Below are 23,950 nucleotides of genomic sequence, written 5' to 3' on the forward strand. Positions count from 1 at the left end.
ACTGATCTTCACAAGCAACAGCGTGTAGAAGTTGCGACCCAGTTCCTAGACGCTCCTTCTGACATACATTTTTTTTGAGGGTTGGGTGTATCAGAGGGCTATACCACTCAAGATTGGAAGAGGTTATATGCATTCTCATCTGGTCTCTGCTGCTGTTATCACACGCTGTATCTTGGCTGTTGCCTAATATGGTAAAAAGCAGGAAGAACTGTGGCAGGGAGGAAAGTAGAAGGGTGGATGCTGGATTCAAAGAGCAGTAGGCAATGCTGGATTGTATTTATGTTTGGGGATAGGGTAGGGAATGACATGGCACTTGTTGCTCACTTATTCTGAAGGGTTTTCAACTTCACTTAGAAGAAAAGATATTCCACAGATCATTTCTTGACAAATATCTGTAATAATTTGTATTATGTTTCAAAAATATTTGATATACTGTAAATCATTAAAATACATCTCAGTGGTTTAAACAAACAACAAGGGCAGGGTAAAGCATCATAAAATGGACAAGCCACAGGTGGAGAAAATATCGGCATGTTACAAAGCATACATAGCTCTGTCCTCACTGATGTGCTAATTTAACGAGCCCGATTTTGCCCAGATGCAGCCATAGCAAAATACTGGCTGGCCACAGTCGGCGCGGACTTGGTGTCTGTGGAGGAAGGTGAAGCCTAGAAGTGGCGCCTTTACAAGCAGCAATGTTCCAATTTACCCTAACAACCTGGTTCTCTGCCTGAAAGAGAGAATGAGTCTTCTGGTCAAGATAAGTACAGATGCAGTGTTCTCCCTAGCGCCTTTTAGCCGGGCGCCCCGCCCAGCTAGTTTAGGTGAGCGCCCGTCTGTCATCTTGGCTGCAAATTCGCCTCCGTCTGACTTTTTTTTTTTTAAGCGCCAGAAAAAGGGTTTTCAGCTTTATTTTTTTAAACAATTTTCCTACCGCTGGTTGATTTTTACGGTCGCAGTTGGAAGCAGGGGCTGCAGGCTCATTATGACCGAGTGCGCAAACAGGAAGAACCCCGACATCGTATTTACTTTTGTTCTGCAGCTTATCGCGCAAGACAGGCTGGACATTGGTTCTCCTCATCTCCTGCACAAAGCGAAACCAATCAGAAAGAGGAGAGCCGGAAGCTCGCAGCTGCGTGCTTCAGTAACTGCTGCTGGCTAATGGAAAAGGAGGGAGAAGGTACCTAAGAGAAATGAAGTAGGTCCGAGAAATAGATTCGCTACAGGCTAAGGCGGGAGATAGGGCAGGAAGGGAAGCTTATAGCTTGGTGTTCTTGCTTGCTTCTGGCTTTTCTCACTGCCGGGTCCTGCCTACTTTCTGTTTCCGTGAAGGCAGGACTCGGCAGTGAGGAAAGCCCGAAGTAAGGAAGAGCACCAAGTTGTAAGCTTCCCTTCGTCGCTGACCTATCTCCTGCCTTAGCATGTAGCAAATCTGCCGACCGAGGGGGGGGAGAGAAATGCTGTTACAGCTGCACCCAATTGGGGGGGGAGAGAAATGCTGCTGCACCCAACTGGGGGGGGGAAGAAGACCAGGGAAAGGAGAGGAGAGGAAAGAGAGGTGCCAAGACCATAGGAGGGAGGGGAAGTAAAGGAGATACTAGACCATGGAGGGGGAGGGAGAGATATCACGGCATATGGGGGGAGAAGGAGACAGATACCAGACCAGGTGTCTTGAACTGTCTTGAAGAAAGTTTTGGCCTCTGAAAGCTAATTACTACTAATTGAAAAATGTATTAGTCCAATAAAATGGTATTTTCTTATTTCTCCCTTCCCTATTTTATTTATATTTGTTAATTTGTAAAGTGGTGATTGTTATGTAGCAGTTTTTACAAATTTACATCTACTGTCTTTATATTTTGCACAATATTAGGGTATGTGTCACTGTTTCTGTGGTGTTGCATTGTATATAGAGTCTGGTTTCTTGGCATTTCAGTTTAACTTTTGTCTACATATTTCTATTTTTAGTTTGTGATTATTCCATATTGGGCGAGGGTGTATCTCTATTCTGTGTGTATGAAAAGGACATGGCTTTCTGTTAGCAATGACTGTACAGGATCAATTGACTGTGCAGGATCTGGCTTGTTTAGTTTTAAAATGCGTGTTGGTGTTCTAGTGCTCACTGCAGTGTTTAAGATGCTGCCTTTTCCTAGGTGCACCCTTGTTGTGTAACTCATGGATTATTACTAAAAATAACTTTTTTTATATAGAGGAGTGGGTTATTAAAAAATGATCAGCACTGGCTGTCATATATACTAGGTACGCCAATGGATTTAATGACACTATTCTAACTTTATAGTTGACGTAGGTGTTGTCCACCCCCCCCCACACACACACACCATAAAGAATTAAATTAAAGCTGTATTAACATCAAGCAGCTTTCATTATAAGCATTATAAGCAAATAAAGCATTATAAGCAAATAAAAATAAAATATTTTTAATACATTTCTAATTATTACCTGCATTTTTACCTAAACTGTTTTGCCTAGCTCTCACTTTGATTTTTATCTGCTACTTTTTTATTTTGCTGTAGTGCAATCACAAGGGATCGCATCTATTTCATATCCTCAGTGAGACCTCAGGAAGGAACCTAGTGATCAAAACATTATTAGAGGTGCTGTAAAGACATTTCTTGTATGACTGGATGAGCTATATTTATCTTATTTTTTTTTAGTTGTTTAAATTCATGCAGAAATAAATGGCTAGATTGAACCTAATGATTTCATTAACGCATTTCCCTTTTTTAAACCTCTATACCATTTGAAAGAGGGAGAATATCTAATTATTCACTTCTAGAATTGGATACTTCTTAAATTTAGTAAAAATATTCTGGCACAAGTGTCAAACCTTAAAAAAAAGGAAGTCATATTGAGCATTGGAAAATAATAATTAATAAAAATAGTACATATTTAGGGCTCCTTTCACAAAGGTGCGCTAGTGTTTAGTGCATGCACTGGATTAGCGCGTGCTACCTGAAAAACTACCGCCTGCTTAAGAGGAGGTGGTAGCGGCTACATACGTGGCAATTTAGCGCACACTATTCCACGCGTTAAGGCGCTAACGCATCTTTGTAAAAGGAGCCCTTAATTTTCCCCACCACCAAATTTCCCCGTCTCGCTCCACCCCACCCAGCTACTTTTTCATGCCACCCAGCTGGAAAAAATTTCCGGGGAGAGCACTGCAGATGTATCAACATTTTTTTTGCTGGAACTCAGTTGCTTGTGGACACTTGATTTAAAGTACCGGTGAATTTAAACTAAAGTGCTTGGTTGAGTGAATTTCTTGTGAAATCTGAACTAAAGTGTTATTTAAATCCAACATGAAGCATTACCATGGAGGCTTTTATGCCAATGAGGTTGTGTCCCATTTAACCTGTTTGCTTGAAACATTTGTTTGCAACAGATTATTTTTCTGAAGCTTTTCTTCCTTTCAGAAAAAAAAAGCTTACACATATAAGGGTTTACACTTGTAAGAACTCACTATAACCTTTTAATGAGGCAAATTGATTGCGGTTTGCTTTTCTGGGCAGAAATTTGAAATGAAAGAAATTTGCATCTAATGGAGGCAGTGTATGCAAATCAAGTTTATGCATATTCATTGTGGATATCTAAACTAAACCTTAAGTTTGTATACCGCATCATCTCCATAAAGATAGAGCTCGACACGGTTTACAGGTAATTCAATAAATGAGGGAAGTACATAATAAGAAATTAGAGGTTATGAAGAAGATAGCTAGCTTTACATTTTAAGTAGATAGCTTTACATTTTGGAGAAAAGCAAGGTTTTCAGATGCTTTCGGAATAATTGGAATGAGCCTAGGTTCAGCAGCGGGGCAGGGAGGTTATTCCAAATCTCAGTGAATTTGAAGAAAAGGGATTTCCCTAATTTACCTGCATACATGACACCTTTTAACGAGGGGAAAGATAGTTTGAGTATGTGGGCGGATCTGGTAGTGTCAGGTCTCAAAGAATTCCAGGATAGTGGGATTAGAGGAGAAAGAATGCCATATAGGATCTTGAAAATTAGGCATGTACATTTAAAGTGAATCCTAGAAATCACCGGAAGCCTGACAGAAGCGGGGAAACATGATCGATTTGCTTTTTGCGAAGATCAACCTAGTCGCAGTGAACTGGATCCACTGAAGTCTTTGAAGATTTTTCTTGGATATCCTAAAAACCTGACTGGCAAGGGGGTACTCCAGGACCGAGTTGGTCTAGGACCCTTATCTAAGCACCCCGCAAACAGGATTTTATGCTGGGTTCTAGAGAATTTTCTCTTGGATAAATAATGGTCATGGTTTTAGTTCAAAATTGTTTGGATTAATTTCTGCCTCTATTTTACAATCACTATATATCTGTTGTCACATCTAAGCTTTATGCACAAAGCCAATTCTGAATTGTCTAATTTATATTGGTATTGTAACAGTGATATTGATAATTTATAACATATGTGCTATGCATGTCCCAATTTATTATCTTTTGGGGAACAGAATAACTTTAATAACTAACCATATCATATCTGTAACTTGATGGTTAATGCACAGGTCTGAAGACCTGGGTAACTGGGTTCGATTCTCACTGTGGCTCCTTGCAACTCAGGCCAAGTCACTTTTAACCCTTCCTTACCTCAGATGAGGTAAACTGTTTTAATTGTAACCACAGGCAGTAATGTATATCAAATCCCATCCCCCTTTAACATACAAATATATTATCATGAAATATGTTTGTTTACTTAATCCTATATCTAATAATACCAGAAAATTGTTTGCTATTCTCAAGGTGGTTGCATTAACAATGATAATTCACAATTGGAAAGGTCATGGTAATATTTGCTTTCAATTCTGGTGTGATATAGTTAAATATTAAAAAATATCAAGTAGGAATTTTGAGAAACATGATGGTAAAAGCGGTAAAAGGGGCCAAAAGAGACTACGAGGAAAAAATAGCCAAGGAGGCGAAAAACTTCAAGCCATTCTTTCGATATATTAAAGGGAAACGACCTGCGAAGGAAGCGATGGGACCACTGGATGACCAAGGAATAAAGGGAGTGCTAAAGGAGGACAAAGCAATCGCCGATAAACTGAACACATTTTTTTCGTCTGTATTTACCGAAGAGGATATACACAACATACCGGAACCCATCAGGTTATATGCTGGAAGTGAAAACGGGAAACTGACAGGATTAACGGTTAGTCTAGAAGAGGTTTGCAGGCAGATTGATAGGCTCAAGAGCGATAAATCCCCGGGACCGGATGGCATCCATCCGAGGGTCATCAGGGAACTGAAAGCGACCATAGCTGAACTGCTTCAACTAATAGCCAATCTGTCGATCAAAACAGGAAAGATTCCGGAAGACTGGAAGGTGGCAAATGTTATGCCGATCTTCAAAAAAGGTTCAAGGGGAGACCCGGAAAACTACAGGCCGGTGAGTCTGACCTCGGTACCGGGAAAGATGGTAGAGGCACTGATAAAGGACCGCATCATTGATCACCTTGATGGACACAGGCTGATGAGGACCAGCCAGCACGGTTTAAGCAAAGGCAGATCTTGTTTGACAAACTTGCTGCACTTCTTCGAGGGAGTAAATAGGCAGATAGACAAGGGTGAACTGGTCGACATTGTATATCTGGATTTTCAGAAGGCGTTTGACAAGGTTCTACATGAACGACTACTTCGGAAAATTGCGAGCCATGAAATCGAGGGTGAAATACTCATGTGGATTAAAAACTGGCTGGAGCATAGGAAACAGAGAGTGGGGGTAAATGGACAATACTCGGACTGGAATGCGTCACCAGCGGTGTGCCGCAGGGCTCGATGCTTGGACCCGTGCTCTTCAACATCTTCATAAACGATCTGGACATAGATACGACGAGCGAGGTGATAAAATTTGTGGACGATACGAAGTTATTCAGAGTAGTGAAGACGCAGGGGGATTGCAAAGATCTACAACGTGACATAATCAGGCTCGAGAAATGGGCTGCGACATGGCAGATGAGGTTCAATGTGGACAAGTGTAAAGTGATGCATGTTGGTAACAAAAATCTCATGCACAAATACAGGATGTCTGGGTCTGTACATGGAGAGACCTCCCAGGAAAGGGACTTGGGAGTTCTGATCGACAAGTCGATGAAGCCCTCCACGCAATGTGCGGCGGCGGCGAAAAGGGCGAACAGAATGCTAGGAATAATAAAGAAGGGGATCACAAACAGATCGGAGAAGGTTATCATGCCGCTGTACCGGGCCATGGTGCGCCCTCATCTGGAGTACTGCGTCCAGCACTGGTCGCCATACATGAAGAAGGACACGGTACTACTCGAAAGGGTCCAGAGAAGAGCAACCAAAATGATTAAGGGGCTGGAGGAGTTGCCATACAGTGAGAGATTAGAGAAACTAGGCTTCTTCTTCCTTGAAACGAGGAAACATGACTTAGTAGATAAAGACAGAGGGAATAGACTTAGTAGATAAAGACAGATTGTTCACCCTCTTCAGGTAGGGAGAACGAGCGGGCACTCTCTAAAATTGAAAGGGGATAGATTTTACACAAACGTAAGGAAGTTCTTCTTCACCCAGAGGATGGTGGAAAACTGGAACACTCTTCCAGAGTCTGTCATAGGGGAACACACCCTCCAGGGATTCAATTCTAAGCTAGACAAGTTCCTGCTGAACAAGGACATACGCTGGTAGGGCTAGTATCAGTTAGGGAAGCTGGTCTTTGACCAGAGGGCCGCTGCGTGAGCGGACTGCTGGGCATGATGGACCACTGGTCTGACCCAGCAGCGGCAATTCTTATGTATCTTTAATTGACTATAAGATGTTTTAATGCACAAAGTTTCTGATACACTGTGATAGTTTGCCATGGCAAAAGTGTTTCCCTGCTGATTTTCATTTGTACTCAGGGTCCGATGCATCTTGTTGCAGTGTCCAACAATAGTCAGACAGCACTGATGGATTCCAGTTGCTCTGATATATTTTTTCAATAGTGGCAATGTCCTGGTGAAACCTTTCGCCATGTTCAGCGCTGACTGCACCAAGATTTGCAGGGAAGAAGTCCAAGTGTAAATGTAGAAAGTATGAAGTTGCACTTCATGGCTTTGTATGCTGTGGTATTCAGCCTATGCCTGCTAGGTCTGTCCCCATAGCAGTGCACAAACCAGAAGCAGATGCACTAGAAACAGCTCACTTTAAACCTCAAACTGACCATTTTGAGGACTTTTCTTCTTTGGCCTCTAGAGGGAGCAGGAGAGCAGATTTGCCTGTTCCACATCACACACACAGCTCTGGATTAGTTCCCAGCAGCCATGTGCAAGCTGAAACTAGAACCAGCAAGAAAGCCTTTGCACCTGAGGGTTTGAGGCATGGCTGCAGGCTTTTACTCCAGAGAGCAGAACAGCTAGAGAGGCAGAGGGAAAAGAAGGCGCAACAAGAAAGGCAGGAATGCTCAGGGCTAAGAGTGCTGGGTGACAGTGAACCACCAGAATGTATGGACCTGGTAGAGGCTGGTTCAGAGCAGCTGGGCCTGGAAACCAGGAAGTTCAAGCCATGGAGCTGGAGCCATACCATGAGCAGCTCAATGGGACATTACATTACATTAGAGATTTCTATTCCGCCTGTGCCTTGCGGTTCTAAGCAGATTACAAAATTGGAAGAAGACTGGACATTTCCAGGAAGTATACATATCAGGTACATAACAAGTTTACATATCAAGTTTACATATTAGGTAAGAATAGCAGTACATTCAGGTTAGGAAGATTATTACATAACGTTGAGGGAAGAAATATTCTGGTTACAGATGGAGGTTACTTACATAGCGTTGAGGGGAGAAATATTCAGGTTACAGTTGGAGGTAGATTGTTTAGGTTTCTGAATATGATTTTGTGGGAAGGTTTGAAGAGTTGGCTAGGAGATACTATAGGGGTGGTATTTATGAAGGAGTATGCGTGTGTGTGTAGGATGGAGGTTAGAATGATGGGAGGTGTTTTTTGAATAGAAGAGTTTTGATTTCTTTTCGGAAAACTTTAATGTCTGTTGTTTTGGTCAGCAGTTTGGAGACGGTTGGGTCAATTTTCGCTGCCTGCGTCGCCAGAAGGTTGTCGTAAAGTTTCTTGCGTCGAGTACCATTGAGAGGTGGGAAGGTGAATAGGCTTTGAGTTTTCCTTATTCTGTGTGTGAGGTTACGGTATAGGCGGTTGTTTAGGTAACTTGGTGCAGCTCCATGGGTTACTTTGAATAGTAGACAGTAGAATTTGAATTGTGATCTTGCTTTTATCGGAAGCCAGTGAGAGTCTAAGTATGCATTGGTGATGTGGTCAAATTTGCTAAGCGAGTAGATGAGTCTGAGGGCTGTGTTCTGAACGGTCTGTAGTTGTTTTATCATGTTGTTTGGGCATGATAGGTAGAGGCTGTTGCAGTAGTCTACAATACTAAGCACAAGGGATTGGACGATGATTCTGTATTGATCTTTGTTAAAGAATTTTCTTATTTTTCTTAGGTTTCGCATGGTGAAGAAAGCTTTTTGGATGATTTTGTGAATTTGTGTCTGCATTGTGCAGCATCTTCTAGTTGTATTCCCAGAATTTTGAGGGTGCTCTGTATTGGGTACTTGATTGCGTTTACTTCCAGTTCTGTAAAGGATGGTAATTTTTCCTTCTCTAGTAGTAGGATTTTAGTTTTATCAAAGTTTAGTTTAAACTTATGGTTGGTCATCCAGTTTTCTACTGTTACCAGTGTTGTTTTCAGGCATTCTGTGGAGCTGGGGTCTTGGATGTCGAAGGGGAGGAGGATGGTTATGTCGTCCGCATAGCTGAATGAGGTTATATTTAGGGCATCTAGAGTTGTGCCTAGGGAAGCTATGAAGAGGTTGAATAGTATGGGCGATAGTGGAGATCCTTGTGGTACTCCGCAGAGTCAGAAATAAGATCTTTTGACTTAACTCTGTATGATCTTGTTTTAAGGAAACCTTGAAACCAGTTATGAACTCTACCTGAGATTCCTATGGCGTCTAGTATCTGGAGTAGTATGGGGTGGTCAACTATGGAGATTTGCTGCACTAAGGGCAAGTGAGTTAAAATTGCCTTATTATTTATCTTTTTTTTGGATTTGCTTATGAAGAACTGGATATGTTTTTTTTAATAAGCTTAGTAAATGTGTAGGGCAGTGTAACCCTGAGAAAGGTGTGGTGCTTGGTGGCACCTGAAAGAACTTTAAAAGAACTGTTTTGGTGGTGTTTTTTTTTGGGGGGAGGGGTTCTTTTCCTCTGGGTGGGGCAAGGGCAGTTAGTAGTCCCAAGGAAGTGGGGACTGCTCTGTGTTTTCTGTGGTGAGTTTTTGAGGGCATACTTTTGCAATATTCAGATCACACAGAACACAAACCCTGGCCAGCAAGTCATATTCTAGGGCTTAATGCCATAGCATTAATGCAGGCTGAGTGATCTGCTATCAGCTTAAGAAACTGTTTTGGATAAATTCAGAGAGGTGCTTTAGAGATAAGCTGTGGCGGCTTTGAGAAGCCAGAACTGTGAATTTTGAACTTATTTTGAATATTGAGAGACTCGGGATAAAAGAGTTTCAATGAACTTTATTGAATAGCAATAACACAAGAACTGGAAAAAAAAAATACTTTTTTTTTGTGGGGAAGGTGTGCACTGGTAAAAGGACCATATTTTATGTGCTTGGAACATTCTGACAGTATTGCTTTCTTTTTGAATCTTGGACTGTTTAAACCTGGATGCAAGAGGTTGGTTTAAATGTGTTTGTTTGTTTTTGCCTGAATAAACTAGGTCCTTGCTTTACAAAAAACATACTTACCTGGTGCTGTGGTGTTTTTCTGTGGTTGCCTTTTCTTTTCCTTGTGCAGCCTGCAGCGGCTCACAAGAGTTTTCTCTGGTCACTGGTGCCCTAGGACCCATTGCCCTGAAGCTGCTGGTGACAATGCTCTAAGAAGTTTGTCAACCATTTAAATATACTTTGGCGCTCTGTAACTGCCAAGAAAATTCTCAATGACATCCTTGAATGCTTTCCAGGCAATTTTCTCTGGCCCAACTAATAGATCTTCAAATCTCTCGTCATTGATGATTTGTCTGATCTGTGAACCAACAAAAATGCCTTCCTTAATCTTGGTGTCAGTTATTCTTGAAAACATCTGTCTTAGATAAAGAAAACCTTTGCCTTCCTTGTTCATCGTTTTTACAAAATTTTTCATTAGCCCAAGTTTTATGAAGAAGAGGCAAAAATATCTTTGCCGGTTCAACAAGTGGTTCATTTTTCTATCCTGGAGCCAAATTCTTATGGAGTGGATAGTTCTTTTGAATATAATGCAGCTCCTTAGCACAGCCACCCCATTCACAAATAAAACAGCATTACTTGGTATATCCAAGCTGCATTCCAAGTATCAGAGCTACTAATTTAAGATCACTGCAGATGTTCCAGCAGTACCTTGTATACTGGATATGCTTTAACAGCAGTGCCATGTTTTCATATGTTTCTTTCATGTATGCTTTTATCAATATAGAACCCAATAGGAAAAAAATGCAAAAATAGAGAGCACAATATCTCTCCCTTAATCTGACTAGAACAGCAACAAAACACCAAATATAAATATATAGTGGGGGGAGGGCCCTCAGTCTTCACAGCTCATAAATAGGGGTAGAACACACAACATTAACCCAGAAAGGTAAATATTGTGAAACATCCCCAGACCCTTCCCATGATATGAGTGAATCAAATGTGACTTTATACAAAGATAAAGGGTACCAAATCAAAAATCGCTGCTGTTCAATCAGAAAAAAAACAGAGTCCAAAATAGGCATCACTGCAAAAACAGTGTAAATGCACGTACAACACTGCTATTAAAAGAAAAAATAAACGCAGTACTTATCTTCAGAAAATGAAAACTCAAAGTCTATCAACTGCTCCGCATGCTATTAGAGTTCAACGAGGCTCCGTTTTGAAGGTAGAAACCTTCTTCCTCGGGAACTTCAGCACTGCTTAGCGATGTGTAAATTAATTCCAGCAAGCTATGAAGTAACAAGTAATTTGGAATAATGGTGCTGCCGGAGTGGAAAACACCTCCAGATTTGACTGCCGAACGTCAAAAAACGTGATGACATTAAGATGAAAAAATTCAGCAAAATATGTTAAAGGTATAATGTAGACTCAAGGGCAAATTCAAAGGACTAATTCAAATGGCACAGTTTCATTCTATGTAATCGTTTAGACCCCGGGAAAACAGTCTGGAATTCAAATATCCAAAACTATTCTCAGAGTGCCAAAAGCACTTGTTTATCCCCATTAAAGTCATTTGGTATTTTTTCTATGAAAAACCATCTTAAATTTAAAAAAAAGTATGAATTCTAAGCAATGTGGCACCATATTCTACTTCGATGTTCAATGAGTCTTGTGCGTACAGCTTGCTAAGTCCAGCCCACATAAATTAGATGACAGAGTCAAATGATCACATGTATTACCCAATCTGATCTACAGTTAGTAATAGCTTTTAGCATGTAAGTTTTTTGAGAACTTGGATGAGTCCACGAGCTACAGATGATTGTTGTTGTGCAGATGTCACATTCATCACTTGTCATGTGATGACCACTAAGGCTCCTGCTTCTCAGAGCTGATGTAAATCCTGAATGAACAATCCAATTCGCTAAATTTTTTGAAGAATAGGCAATGCAAGGAATTGCCTGAAATGCATCATGTAGCTGAAGTATGTGCCAAATACGCTGTATACTTTTAGCTATAAAAGTTGCTTGATTAGAAAAAGTTAGCACCAGCAGCTTCAGGGCAATGGGTCCTAGGGCACCAGTGACCAGAGAAAACTCTTGTGAGCCGCTTGTCCTGTCTTGTCCTCACTAGATGAATAATTAGTTTGCAACAGTAACTCTCGATTTGCATAACGGGCTCTAAGAAAAGCTTGCTGAAGGACTATACATAATTTGTGCTTGTGGAACATACGAGGGCCATTCAAAAAGTATCAGACTTTATTCATAAAAAATACTCGTATTCAGATGCAACAATCTTATACTAATCTCCTTCAAAAGTAGTCCCCTTGGGCTGAAACACACTTCTTCCAACGGTTCTGCCACTGTCAGAAGCAGTGCTGGAATGCCTCTTGAGATTGCTCGCAACTGGTCTGTTGCATTCTGCATGATGTCTTCTCTTTCAGGGGTATTTTCAGCTTGGGGAAAAGTCAGAAGTCACACTGAACCCTGTAAGGAGGATAGGGAGCCTGAGGAATCACAGGTGGACAGGAAATTCCGTATCAAATGTGAATGGGCGGGTGCGTAATCGTGATGGAGCTGTCAATTGCCCGCTGCCCACAGGTCTGGTAGTTTGCATCTCACAGTGTTACAAATTCGACGCAGAACCTCTTGGTAGTACCCCTGGCTGATGGTTGTGCCGTGTGGTGCATACTCGTGATGAACCATGCCACTGGAGTCAAAGAAAACGGTCAGCATGACTTTGACATTGCTGCGGACCTGCCTTGCTTTTTTTAACCTCGGAGATGTTGAATGTTGCCATTGTGATGACATCAACTTGGTTTCTGGGTCGTACCCATAAACCCAGGACCATCGCCAGTAATCACTGTGCTGAGGAAGTTGGGATCACTGTTCACAGTCTCCAGCATGTCCTATGCGATCTCCAAACGGAGTTGCTTCTGCTCAATCATTAGCAGCTCTGGCACAAACTTCGCTGAAATTCTCCTAAAGCCCAAATTCTCAGTCAAAACGGAATGGAACGGATCCAACGCTGATGCTCGCCTCATCTGCAAGTTCTCTGCATCACTAGGGTTCTCACTTGGTCAATGACGATCTCATTTCTGGATGTTCAGGGCACACCAGAACATGCTTCACTCTTCACTGATGTGCAGCCATCTCTGAAGCGATTCTACCACTCCTTTATCTGTATGGTGCCCATTGCTTCATCCCCGAAGGCCTGTTGAATCTTGTGGATCGTTTCCACTTGGGAATCGCCAAACTTTAAACAAAATTTTATGCAGTAGCGTTCAACTTTTCTGTCATTTTGTCAAAAACAAAAATCCGACAGCACTCACTTACACTTCCTCATTCATCGGCGGTCTGTCAGCGCATTAGGGTCGTCTACATACATGCACCAAACCACACCTCCAAAGCTTTACTTGTTAATGCAAGAAAAATTAAGGTCAGATACTTTTTGAACAGCCCTCATATTCTCCTGATACGCAGAAATTGGCTAATGGGCAATGATTGTTTCAGATGTGCAGAACCTTTGAGCAGCATCTTTCTATCCCTCCCTCCCATCCCCTGTGCAGAACCCTTGAGCAGCATCTTTCTATCCCTCCCTCCCATTCCCCCGTGCAGAACCATGCCAATCCTCCCACCATGAAACCGAGGAATAGGTACCACCCTATAGAAAGAGTCCAACTTAGAACATAAGAATTGCTGCTGCTGGATAAGACCAGTGGTCCATCGTGCCCAGCGGTCCGCTCCCACGGCAGCCCTTAGGTCAAAGACCAGTGCCCTAACTGAGACTAGCCTTACCTGCGTATGTTCTGGTTCAGAAGGAACTTGTCTAACTGTGTCTGAATCCCTGGAGGGTGTTTTCCACTATAACAGCCTCCGGAAGAGCATTCCAGTTTTCTACCACTCTCTGGGTGAAGAAGAACTCCCTTACATTTGTATGGAATCTATCCCCTTTTAACTTTAGAGAGTTCCCTCTCATTCTCTCTACCTTGGAGAGGGTAAACAACCTGTCTTTATCTACCACATTATCTACTACATTATCTTGAATGTTTCGATCATGTCCCCTCTCAGTCTCCTCTTTTCAAGGGAGAAGAGGCCCAGTTTCTCTAATCTCTCACTGTACAGCAACTCCTCCAGCCCCTTAACCATTTTAGTTGCTCTTCTCTGTACCCTTTCGAGTAGTACTGTGTCCTCCTTCATGTAGGCGACCAGTGCTGGACGCAGTATTCCAGGTGAAGGCATACCATGGCCCAGTACAGCGGCATAATAACCTTCTCCGATCTGTTCATGATCTCCTTCTTAATCATTCCTAGCATTCTGTTCGCCCTTTTCGCCACCGCCACACATTGTGCGGACGGCTTCATTGACTTGTTGACCAGTACTCTCAAGTCTCTTTCCTGGGGGGGTCTTCTCCAAGTACTACACCGGACATCCTATATTCGTGTATAAGATTTTTGTTACCGATATGCATCACTTTACACTTATCTATGTTAAACCTCATTTGCCATGTCGCAGCCCATTTCTCAAGCGTGTTTATGTCACGTTGCAGGTCTTCGCAATCCTCCTGCGTCTTTACTACTCTGAATAACTTCATATCGTCTGCAAATTTAATCACCTCACTCGTCGTACCAATTTCCAGGTCGTTTATAAATATGTTGAAGAGCACGGTTCCAAGCACCAAACCCTGCAGCACTCCACTCGTGACACTTTTCTGGTCCGAGTATTGTCCATTTACCCCCATAGGTATAGTAAGTGGTGTCTCAAAATTTTTGTAAAAAGTTTCTCATAAGATATCATCAAGTGGAAGCTTGAGGAGTTCCTTGGGTGGTTGATCGTAATCCAAGGCATCCAGGAACTGTTTACTTTAGATTTTTTAGAATCAGTTTTCAGAGGGATGGGCAAAGTCTCTGACATTTCCCAAAGAAACTTAGAAAAAGAAGATTTGTCAGACAATAGAGGAGCCTCTTGAGAAGAGTGGTGAAAGGATTCAGCATCTGAAAAACTTTCATCTTCAGACAGGATAGGATCTTCAGAGTCCCTCCATAGGTCTGGATCTTGAACAGATCGATGCCAAGCATTCGGTGTAGAAGGCTTGAGATGTTTCAATTCCTGTAATGCCTTTCCAGACCACACCGGCATAGATTTAGGGGATGTCTGTGTTGAGAGCGACCGGTGCAAGTGTAGGTGTCTGTTCCTTTACGAGAAGTGGAAGCACCAATGGAGACTCCACTGCAGATGCAACCGGTGTCGAGGGCTCAGACCGGAGAGTCGGTATCAACATGGGCAAATTTTGAGTTGGTACCAGCATTTGGAAATGCTCATGCAATTCCTCTATTAGCAAATCGTGTATCTGTTGCTTGAGAGTAAGCACTGGTACCGCTGGCTTTTTTTCCGGTACCTTTGGTGCGGCTCTCCACTCTGGCGATGAGGAGGCCATTGTCGAGGCACTCATCCAGATCAGAGTGCTTTTTGGGCCTCTTCAAGGTCAGCAGGACTTGGCTCACTGCTACTTTGACCTGAGGCCCAGAGGTGATGGGGGAAGGCTTCTTAGCCGGCTTACCCACTGAAGGATGTGACACCGAAGATGTCGAAAATTGTGGTGTCCATTGAGCCGGCACCGCTGACATCAAAAGTGGTGTCTAGTCTCCTTCCATTGCGACACCGAAAATATGCCACTGTTGAATTAAGTGATTCTTTAAAGTTCTTTTCTGCAGAGAAGAACAGCGGGAGCAGTTCTCAGGACGGTGCTTGGGTCCCAAACAATGGAGACTCCAGCAATGCGGGTCAGTCATGGAGATGGGGCGAGCACAACATCCACACTTTTTGAAACTTGTCTGCATTGAAGGAAAAACGGCCTTGGCTAAATCAAAATCCGAGGCCAAGTTGGTCAAACAGTCCCCGCCGAGCCGAACCCGCAAAAGGGAAAAAATGAAAATTGTTACTACTTTTTTTTTTTTAAACTGAAAATAATTAAACAAATAAAAGAAAAAAGAAGATGACTATAAGTCAAAAGTCTGTGAGAGCAGGAAGGCAGTGGAAGAAAAAGTTTCAACGGCCGTTGAACAAACGAATCTTAGCTCTGCGGAAACAAAGAAATTGAGGGACCGCATGCCCTACGTCGGGCAGGAAGGCACTCTCGCATGTGTGGTTCGGGATATCGCAAACTTTCTAAAGGCTTAAAGTGGCAATACACTTTAAAGTGGTCCGTACCAGGGCTCCGTTGGTGATGTCACCCATATGTGAGATTATGCTTGACCTGGGATAATCAGGTGTTATGGACAGCCCTATAAGAGGAGCAAGCAATTCTCTACAGTAGCCTGATATGCAGTGTAGTCAACCACAGAAATGGGAACTCAGGCTCTTACCCCACTCTAACTGCTACCCTCATATTGGAACCTTACAAACCCCATTATAATCCCACTATACCCTCATATGCATAAGGACTACTGTTGTGGTGTACAATTGGACTGAGTAGGTTTTAGAGGGCTATGGTGAAGTGTGTATCTGGGACTTTTTATCTGAAGTTCACTACAGTGCCCCCTAGGGTGACCCACTGCTCTGCTGGGATGTCTGTCTATGTAGTCAGTCTACTAAGAATGCTGGCCCCCTCCTACACCCCAATAGTTTGTTCTGTGGGTTTGTTTTGGACGTGTTTTTTTTCTTAAATTGTTCAAATAGATAAACTGAGTGTTTTGAAATAGGCATGTTTAGTACTGGATTTTTGCGCATGTTCTGCAAAATGTATAAATTCAGATTTAGATGTCATTTTACAATAGTAATATTTAGAATTGCATATATAATTTTTCTTTCCATCTAGCACAGGGGTTGGGAACCTTTATAGTCAGAACCACATATACAGTACGCTGGTCCTGTTCCAAATAGGCCACAATACTGCATGATGTCAGAACCAGAAATGCATGGAACTTCATAGACTACTTGTGGTAAATAAAAATTTAACTAAAAATTATAAAACCAAACTGCTGGTGTGGCTACTCTGAAAAATTTGCAAAATATAGTATTTAAAATCACCAAAACTTTGGTGATCACGTTTTCTGTGTATATCCCCCATGTTCTTGTGGGCCACACAGAATTTTATGGCGGGCCACAGGTTGCCTGCCCCTGGTCTAGCAGGAAACAAATGAACATAGCTGTACCAAAACCAAACAGTTATGTCCTTACCTGGTCTCTTTTTGAGGGAATTTCTTGTATTAATTCCAGACATTACAACAGGAATAGAGCCGAAAGATGATCCTATTACTGAAGATGGCGTGGTTGTAACCAAAGATGAGGATGCAGTTGTTGTTATCAGAACTGTTGAGGGGATTGTGGAAACTGGAAGTGCGATGGCTGATGTAGCTACTGTGGTTTTTGGGAAAGATATGGTTGCTGTGGAGGTGCTCAAAGTAGTGAATGTGGACAGTACAGTCACTTTTGATGAGTCCGTAAATGCCACAGGTGAAATCATTGTGGTTGTGGGATTTGTAGTGACTTCCTCAGATGATGCTGTAATGGCAATGCCTGGGGGAGAGAAAGCAATTTCCTTTAGAAATGGGCTGGGACTGGTAGCTATAACAGGGGGAGATATCATAGCACCAACGCTTCCTAATGAAACTGGAGGGTTGACAGTAAAGATTGGTGAAAGAGTGGGTGATGATGTGCTTATAGTAGAGGCTTCGATTGACGTGGTGGTGCACAGAACTTGGGGCAGCAGAGAGGATGACACGGAAGTGACTACCACAAATTGTGCTGGATTAATGCTGTACTTCTGTGACCCTGACAGAGGCTTTGGTGTGCTGAATCCAGGAACAGTTTGCTGCAGAGATCCGACTCTATTCATTACAAACTGCGTGAATGCACCATTAGAAGGCCAAGCAGCTGTAAATAAAAATTCAATAACATTTCAGTGGCTCTTCCCTCTACTGGAAGCTAGTACATTAGTAAAAATAAAAAGCACTCAATTGGCAGACTGCACACTCATGCAATATGAAGTTTATGTATTTATTTATTTATATACTGCCTATCAATGGAGGTTGTCTAAGCAGTTTTACATTCAAGCATTTTCCCTAATCTGTTCAATTCCTTTTTTAAAATTTTGAACATAGAGCCAGGAAGCACAGTTACTTATCATAACAGTTGTTATTCAGGGACAGCAGGCAGCTATTCTCACATATGGGTGATGTCATCCACGGAGCCCGGATGCGGACAGCCTCGCAAGCAGACTTACTTGTAGAAACTCAGAAGTTTCAAGTCTGCCGCACTGCGCATATGCAAGTGCCTTCCCGCCCAGCACAGGGCGAGTCTCCTCAGTTCAGATAGCTAGCAGAGAAGCCAACCAGAGGAGGTGGGTGGGTTGTGAGAATAGCTGTCTGCTGTCCCTGGATAACAACTGTTATGGTAAGTAACTGTGCTTTATCCCAGGACAAGCAGGCAGCCTATTCTCACATGTAGGTGACCTCCAAGCTAACCAGAATGGGATGGTGAGAGTGTTGGCAACTTAGGAGAATAAATTTTGTAATACTCTCTGGTCAAAATGGCCATCCTGTCTGTAGAAAACATTCAGACAATAATGAGAGGTGAAAGTATGAACCGAGGATCAAGTGGCAGCTTTGCAAATTTCCTCAATAGGAGTGGATCTGAAGAAAGCTACTAAAGCCGCCATGGCTCTGACTTTATGGGTTGTGACTCTATTCTGTAGATGCAGTCCAGCGTGGGCATAGCAGAAAGAGATACAAGCAGCCATCCAGTTGGAAATGGTACGCTTAGAAATTGGATGTCCCAACTTGTTCGGATCGAAGGAGACAAAAAGTTGAGGAGCAGATCTGTGTGGTTTGGTGCATGCTAAGTAGAAGGCCAAAGCATGTTTACAGTCCAGAGTATGAAGAGCTGATTCTCCAGGATGAGAATGAGGCCTTGGAAAAAACACTGGAAGAACAATGAATTGATTGAGATGAAATTCTGAAACCATTTTAGGCAAGAATTTAGGATGAGTACGGAGGATCACCTTGGCAGGATGAAAAAAACTGTGAAAGGTGGATCAGCAACTAAAGCTTGCAGTTCACTGACTCTTCGAGCATATGTGAGGGCAATGAGAAACATCACTTTCCAAGTGAGATATTTCAGATGAGCCGTAGAAATTGGTTCAAATGGAGACTTCATTAACTGAGCAAGAACAACATTGAGATCCCAAACCACTGGAGGCGGTTTGAGAGGAGGTTTGACATTGAAAAGTCCTTTCATAAATTTTGAAACCACTGGATGAGCAGAGAGGGGTTTTCCTTCAATAAGCTGATGGAAAGCAGCAATTGCACTGAGATGGACTTGGATCGATGTAGACTTGAGGCCAGAGGTAGATAAGTGCAAAAGATAATCCAAAACAAAAGATAAGGAGAAATCTTGAGGCTCCTTGTCATGAGAGATGCACCACATAGAAAATCTAGTCCATTTTTGGTGATAGCAGGCATGCTTTCTAGAAGCCTTTAAAATGTCTCTTACAGGTTGAGAAAACTGAAGAGGAGTTATGTTGAAAGGTACCAAGATGTCAGGTGCAGAAATTGCAGGTTGGGATGAAGTACAGATCCTTGACTCTGTGTAAGCAGAGATGGAAAAACTAGTAAGACTTCCTGTTGCTGAGTTGAAGTAGAAGGGAGTACCAAGGTTGTCTCAGCCATTGAGGAGCTATCAGAATCATGGTGGCATGATCGTCCTTTAGCTTGACAAGAGTCTTGAAGATGAGAAGGAATGCATACAGGAAGAAATTCGTCCATTCCAACAGAAAAGCATCTGCCTCGAGGCAATGAGGGGAGTACCGTATTTTCTCGCATATAATGCGCGCGTTATACGTGGTTTTTACAAACCGCGCATAACCTTGCGTGTTATATGCGTGAGCGCATTGTACAAAATTTTTTTACATAGTTCCCTCCCCCGACGTCCGATTCACACCCCCCCCCCCCCACAGGACTGCTCGCACCCCCACCCCGAAGGACCGCTCGCACGCACCCGCACCTCCACCCCGAAGGACCGCTCGCACGCACTCCCACCCGCACACGCACCCCCACCCTGAAGGACCCGCTCGCACCCCCACAGCCTCCCGACCCCCCCCCCCCCATCATGTAGAAGCTCCTACCGGTGTCCTGCTGCTTCCTCTTGGCGGTCCCGGCCCTTCTGTGAGCCCTGCGCCTTCGCTGCTTCCTCTTCCGGCGGTTTGCCCTTTTTCTAACGTCAAGCCCTCTTGCCACGCCGACTCCCCGACACGATCGGGGCAAGAGGGCGCTCAAGCCCTCTTGCCCCAGCCAACCGCGGCACCCCCGACACGATCGGGGCAAGAGGGAGCTCAAGCCCTCTTGCCCCCCCCGACACGATCGGGGCAAAAGGGAGCCCAAGCCCTCTTGCCCCGCCGACTCCCCCAACTCCCCGACAATATCGGGCCAGGAGGGAGCCCAAACTCTCCTGGCCACAGCGACCCCCTACCCCCACTCCGCACTACATTACGGGCAGGAGGGATCCCAGGCCCTCCTGCCCTCGATGCAAACCCCCCTCCCCCCAACGACCGCCCCCCCCCCAAGAACCTCCGACCGCCCCCCCAGCCGACCCGCGACCCCCCTGGCCGACCCCCACGACACCCCCCCCCCCCTTCCCCGTACCTTTGTGTAGTTGGCCGGACAGAGGGGAGCCAAACCCGCCTGTCCGGCAGGCAGCCAACGATGGAATGAGGCCGGATTGGCCCATCCGTCCCAAAGCTCCGCCTACTGGTGGGGCCTAAGGCGCCTGGGCCAATCAGAATAGGCCCGGGAGCCTTAGGTCCCTCCTGGGGGCGGGGTCTTGGGCACATGGTCGGGTTGGGCCCCTCTTGCCCCGATCGTGAGGGGAGTCGGCGGGGCAAGAGGGCTTGACGTTAGAAAGGGCGAACCGCTGGAAGAGGAAGCAGCGCAGGCGCAGGGCTCACGGAAGGGCCGGGACCGCCAAGAGAAAGCAGCAGGACACCGGTAGGAGCTTCTACATGATGGGGGGGGGGTCGGGAGGCTGTGGGGGTGCAAGCGGTCCTTCAGGGTGGGGGTGCGGGTGCGGGTGGGAGTGCGTGCGAGCGGTCCTTTCAGGGTGGGGACAGGACTTCAAGGGGGAGAGGAGAGTCGGGGCGGCCAGAGGAGAGTCGGGGCAGGCGAAGGGAGAGTCGGGCAGCATGCGCGGTATACGGGTGTGCGCGATATATAAAAATTTCTGTACATAAATTTGTGTTTTCTGCACGCTATACCCGTATGCGCGTTTTACACGGGTGCGCGTTATCTACGTGAAAATACGGTATATCCTGGAGCAGAACTGAGGCAGTTTGTGGTTGTGGAGAGATGCAAAGAGATCTATCTCAGATGTTCCCCACTGAGAAAAAATGTAATGAAGAGCCAAGGAATTGAGTGTCCATTCGTGAGGTTGCAGAAGACGACTCAATTTGTCTGCCAATTTTTCACCCCTTGGATGTAGACAGCTTTCAGGAAGGATGTTGTGGAGGATTACCCAGTCCCAAACCTTCAGAGCTTCTTGACAAAGGGAGAGGGATCCTGTTCCTCCCTGCTTGTTGACATAGTACTTGGTTGTCCATCTGAATGAAGACTACTTGGTCATGAAGAAGATTTTGAAAAGCTTTGAAGATTGCTCTGAGTTCCAACAGATTGATGTGACACTGACGATCCGAACTGGACCAGTGGTCTTGAGTACAGAGACCATCAAGATGAGCCCCCCAAGTGTAGGTCGATGAATCTGTTGTGAGGACCTTCTGATGAGGGGGCATCTGAAACAGAGATTGGAAGAGAGCATCCACCAGCGGAGAGACTGTCTCAATGAAGGAGTGACTGTAATTTGTTGAGAGAGTGGTTCGCAAGCATGCGTCCACTGAGGAATTCTGAGGTGAAGTCTGGCAAAAGGAGTCACGTGAACTGTCGAGGCCATGTAACCTAGTAGTACCATCATGTGTCTCGCTGAGAGTGAAAAGCGGGAAGACACTTTGTGACAAAGCTGAAGAAGAGCATCCAAATGTTGTTGAGGATGGAATGCTCTGAGTTGAACAGTGTCCAGAACAGCTCCGATGAACTGTAAATTCTGAGAGGGCTGAAGGTGGGATTTGGGAAAGTTAATTTTGAATCCCAAGCTTTGTACGAACCACGTAGTCCGTTGGGTCGCTACAATAACCCCCTGAGATGTTGAATCTTTGAGCTATTCATCTAGGTAGGGAAACACCTGAAGACCATGGTTCCTTAGAGCTGCTGCTACCACCACTAGGCACTTGGTGAACACTCTGGGAGGTGATGCCAGGTCGAAGGGTAGCACTCTGTATTGAAAATGCAGATTCCCCATCCGAAATCTGATGTACTGACGGGAGGCCGGATGAATGGGAATGTGAGTGTAAGTCTCCTTGAGATCTAGAGAACATAATCAATCGTTCTGATCTAGAAGAGGGTAGAGGGATGCTAGAAACAGCATGCAAACTTTTTCTTTGACTAAAATTTTGTTGAGAGTCCTGAGATCCAAAATGGATTGATCGCCCGTCTTCTTCGGAACTAGGAAGTAACGGGAGTAAAACCCCTTGCTCTGCTGTTCCAGAGGAACTTCCTCGATGGCACGGAGATGAAGCACAAGAAGAAGGGCGGTCTGGGATGGATTGGAAGGATACTCTCTTGGAGGAAGCTCTGGTGGAACCTAAGTGAAATGAAGAGAGCATCCTTCTCTGATTATTGACAGCATCCAAAGGCCGGATGCAATGGTCTCCCATCAATGGTAAAAATGATAGAGACGACATCCTATGGGGGAAGGGAGGACAGAGGCAGAACGATGGAGGTTATGCTCTGTTTGAGACAGTCAAAAAGGCTGTGCAGCCTTAGGTGCAGCAGAAGGCTGAGGTTTCTGTTGCTTCTGCTGCTGTTGTTTCTTGGGAGGCGCTTGAGTGTAAGGAGCCGCCCTTGTAGGATAACGCCTCTGGAAGGATGGAAGAGGTTGAGAAGGTTTTGCAGGAGCTGGCTTGGGTTTTGGTCTGACAATGGAAGCAAAAGATTTTTCATGTTCAGACAACTTCTTGGTGGCAGCCTCTATGGATTCATCAAAGAGGTTATTGCCCTCACAAAGAATGTTAGCCAGACAGTCCTGAAGATTAGGGTCCATATCGATGGTGCAAAGCTAGGCCAGGCGGTGCTTCGCTACTGAGAAAACAGTGACCCTGGAAGAAAGTTCTTAGGCATCATAAGATGACTGTAGAAGGTGTAATCGGAGTTGCACCAAGGTAGCAGTGACTTCTTGAAACTCCAAATGTCTATGTTGATCCAGATTCTTTATAAAACCTGGAAGGATATCAATCAGGAACTTAAAATAAGTAGTGAAGACAAAATTAAAGTTAAGGACCCTGGAGGCCATCATGGAGTTCTGATAAAGGCGACAGCCAAACTTGTCCATGGTATTACCCTCTATTCCAGGAGGTACGGTGGCATAGACTCTGGAAAGATGGGTCTGCTTTAATGAAGATTCCACAAGGAGGGATTGATGAAATAGCTGTGAATTTTCAAAACCCTTGCAATGTAGAGTTCTATACCTTGATTCCAATTTGCCTGGAACAGCAGGTATAGCATAAGGAGTCTCCCGATTTCGTTTAAAAGTTTGAGACAGAAGCCTGTTAAGAGGAAGCTTGAGTGACTCTGCAGGAGATTGAGGCAGATGCATTTCTTCTAAATACTCTTTAGAGTATTTAGAACCAATGTCCAATTTAATATCCAGGTCGTCAGCCATTTGACGAAGAAGGCATCTTGAGTGGAAAATGAAGGCAAAGTCTCTCTGGAGTATTAGTAACCCAAGGAATAGACAGATTTGGAAGAGGTATTGGAAGCAGTTGAATCTTCATGGTCTGCAATTGCTGACCTCGATTGAGGAGTGGAAGGCCTCGAAGTGGAAGGTCTGGATGGAGGTCTGGACAAGGAAGGCTGTTCTCTAGAAGAAGACCTGTACCTCGATGGATGCCTCAATGAGGGCTTCGATCGATGACGAGAATGCTTCCTGGAAGTAAGTCTCGTGGAAGATCGAGGAGATCTCGCCCTATGTCTGGAAACGGGCAGTGCTGCTGATGAATGCATAGGGCTAGAAGCCGAAGATCGAAACCCCATAGATTCAGAGGTTTGGATCGAGAAATCTCGAAGCACTCCCAAAGACTCGGCTCCTTATCTGGAGTGTGAAGTTTCCTGTCGAGACACTCGCAAAGACTCGACT

General features: G+C 44.3%; 1 protein-coding gene across 7 annotated transcripts in view; it reads right to left on the reverse strand.

The window, feature by feature from the left end:
• The window catches only part of MGA (MAX dimerization protein MGA), a 479,481-nt gene that overhangs the window by 213,100 nt on the left and 242,431 nt on the right, over positions 1-23,950 (reverse strand). For 6 of the 7 annotated variants that reach the window (XM_033951892.1, XM_033951893.1, XM_033951894.1 and 3 more), the window contains one exon: positions 16,895-17,233. The exons of the other annotated variant lie outside the window; for it this stretch is intronic. In XM_033951892.1, the coding sequence (XP_033807783.1) occupies positions 16,895-17,233 (339 nt within the window). The remainder of the gene's footprint in view (positions 1-16,894; positions 17,234-23,950) is intronic. 7 annotated transcript variants of the gene reach the window in all.

The sequence above is a fragment of the Geotrypetes seraphini genome, chromosome 7, assembly GCF_902459505.1.
Source record: "Geotrypetes seraphini chromosome 7, aGeoSer1.1, whole genome shotgun sequence".
Classification (NCBI taxonomy): Eukaryota; Metazoa; Chordata; class Amphibia; order Gymnophiona; family Dermophiidae; genus Geotrypetes; species Geotrypetes seraphini.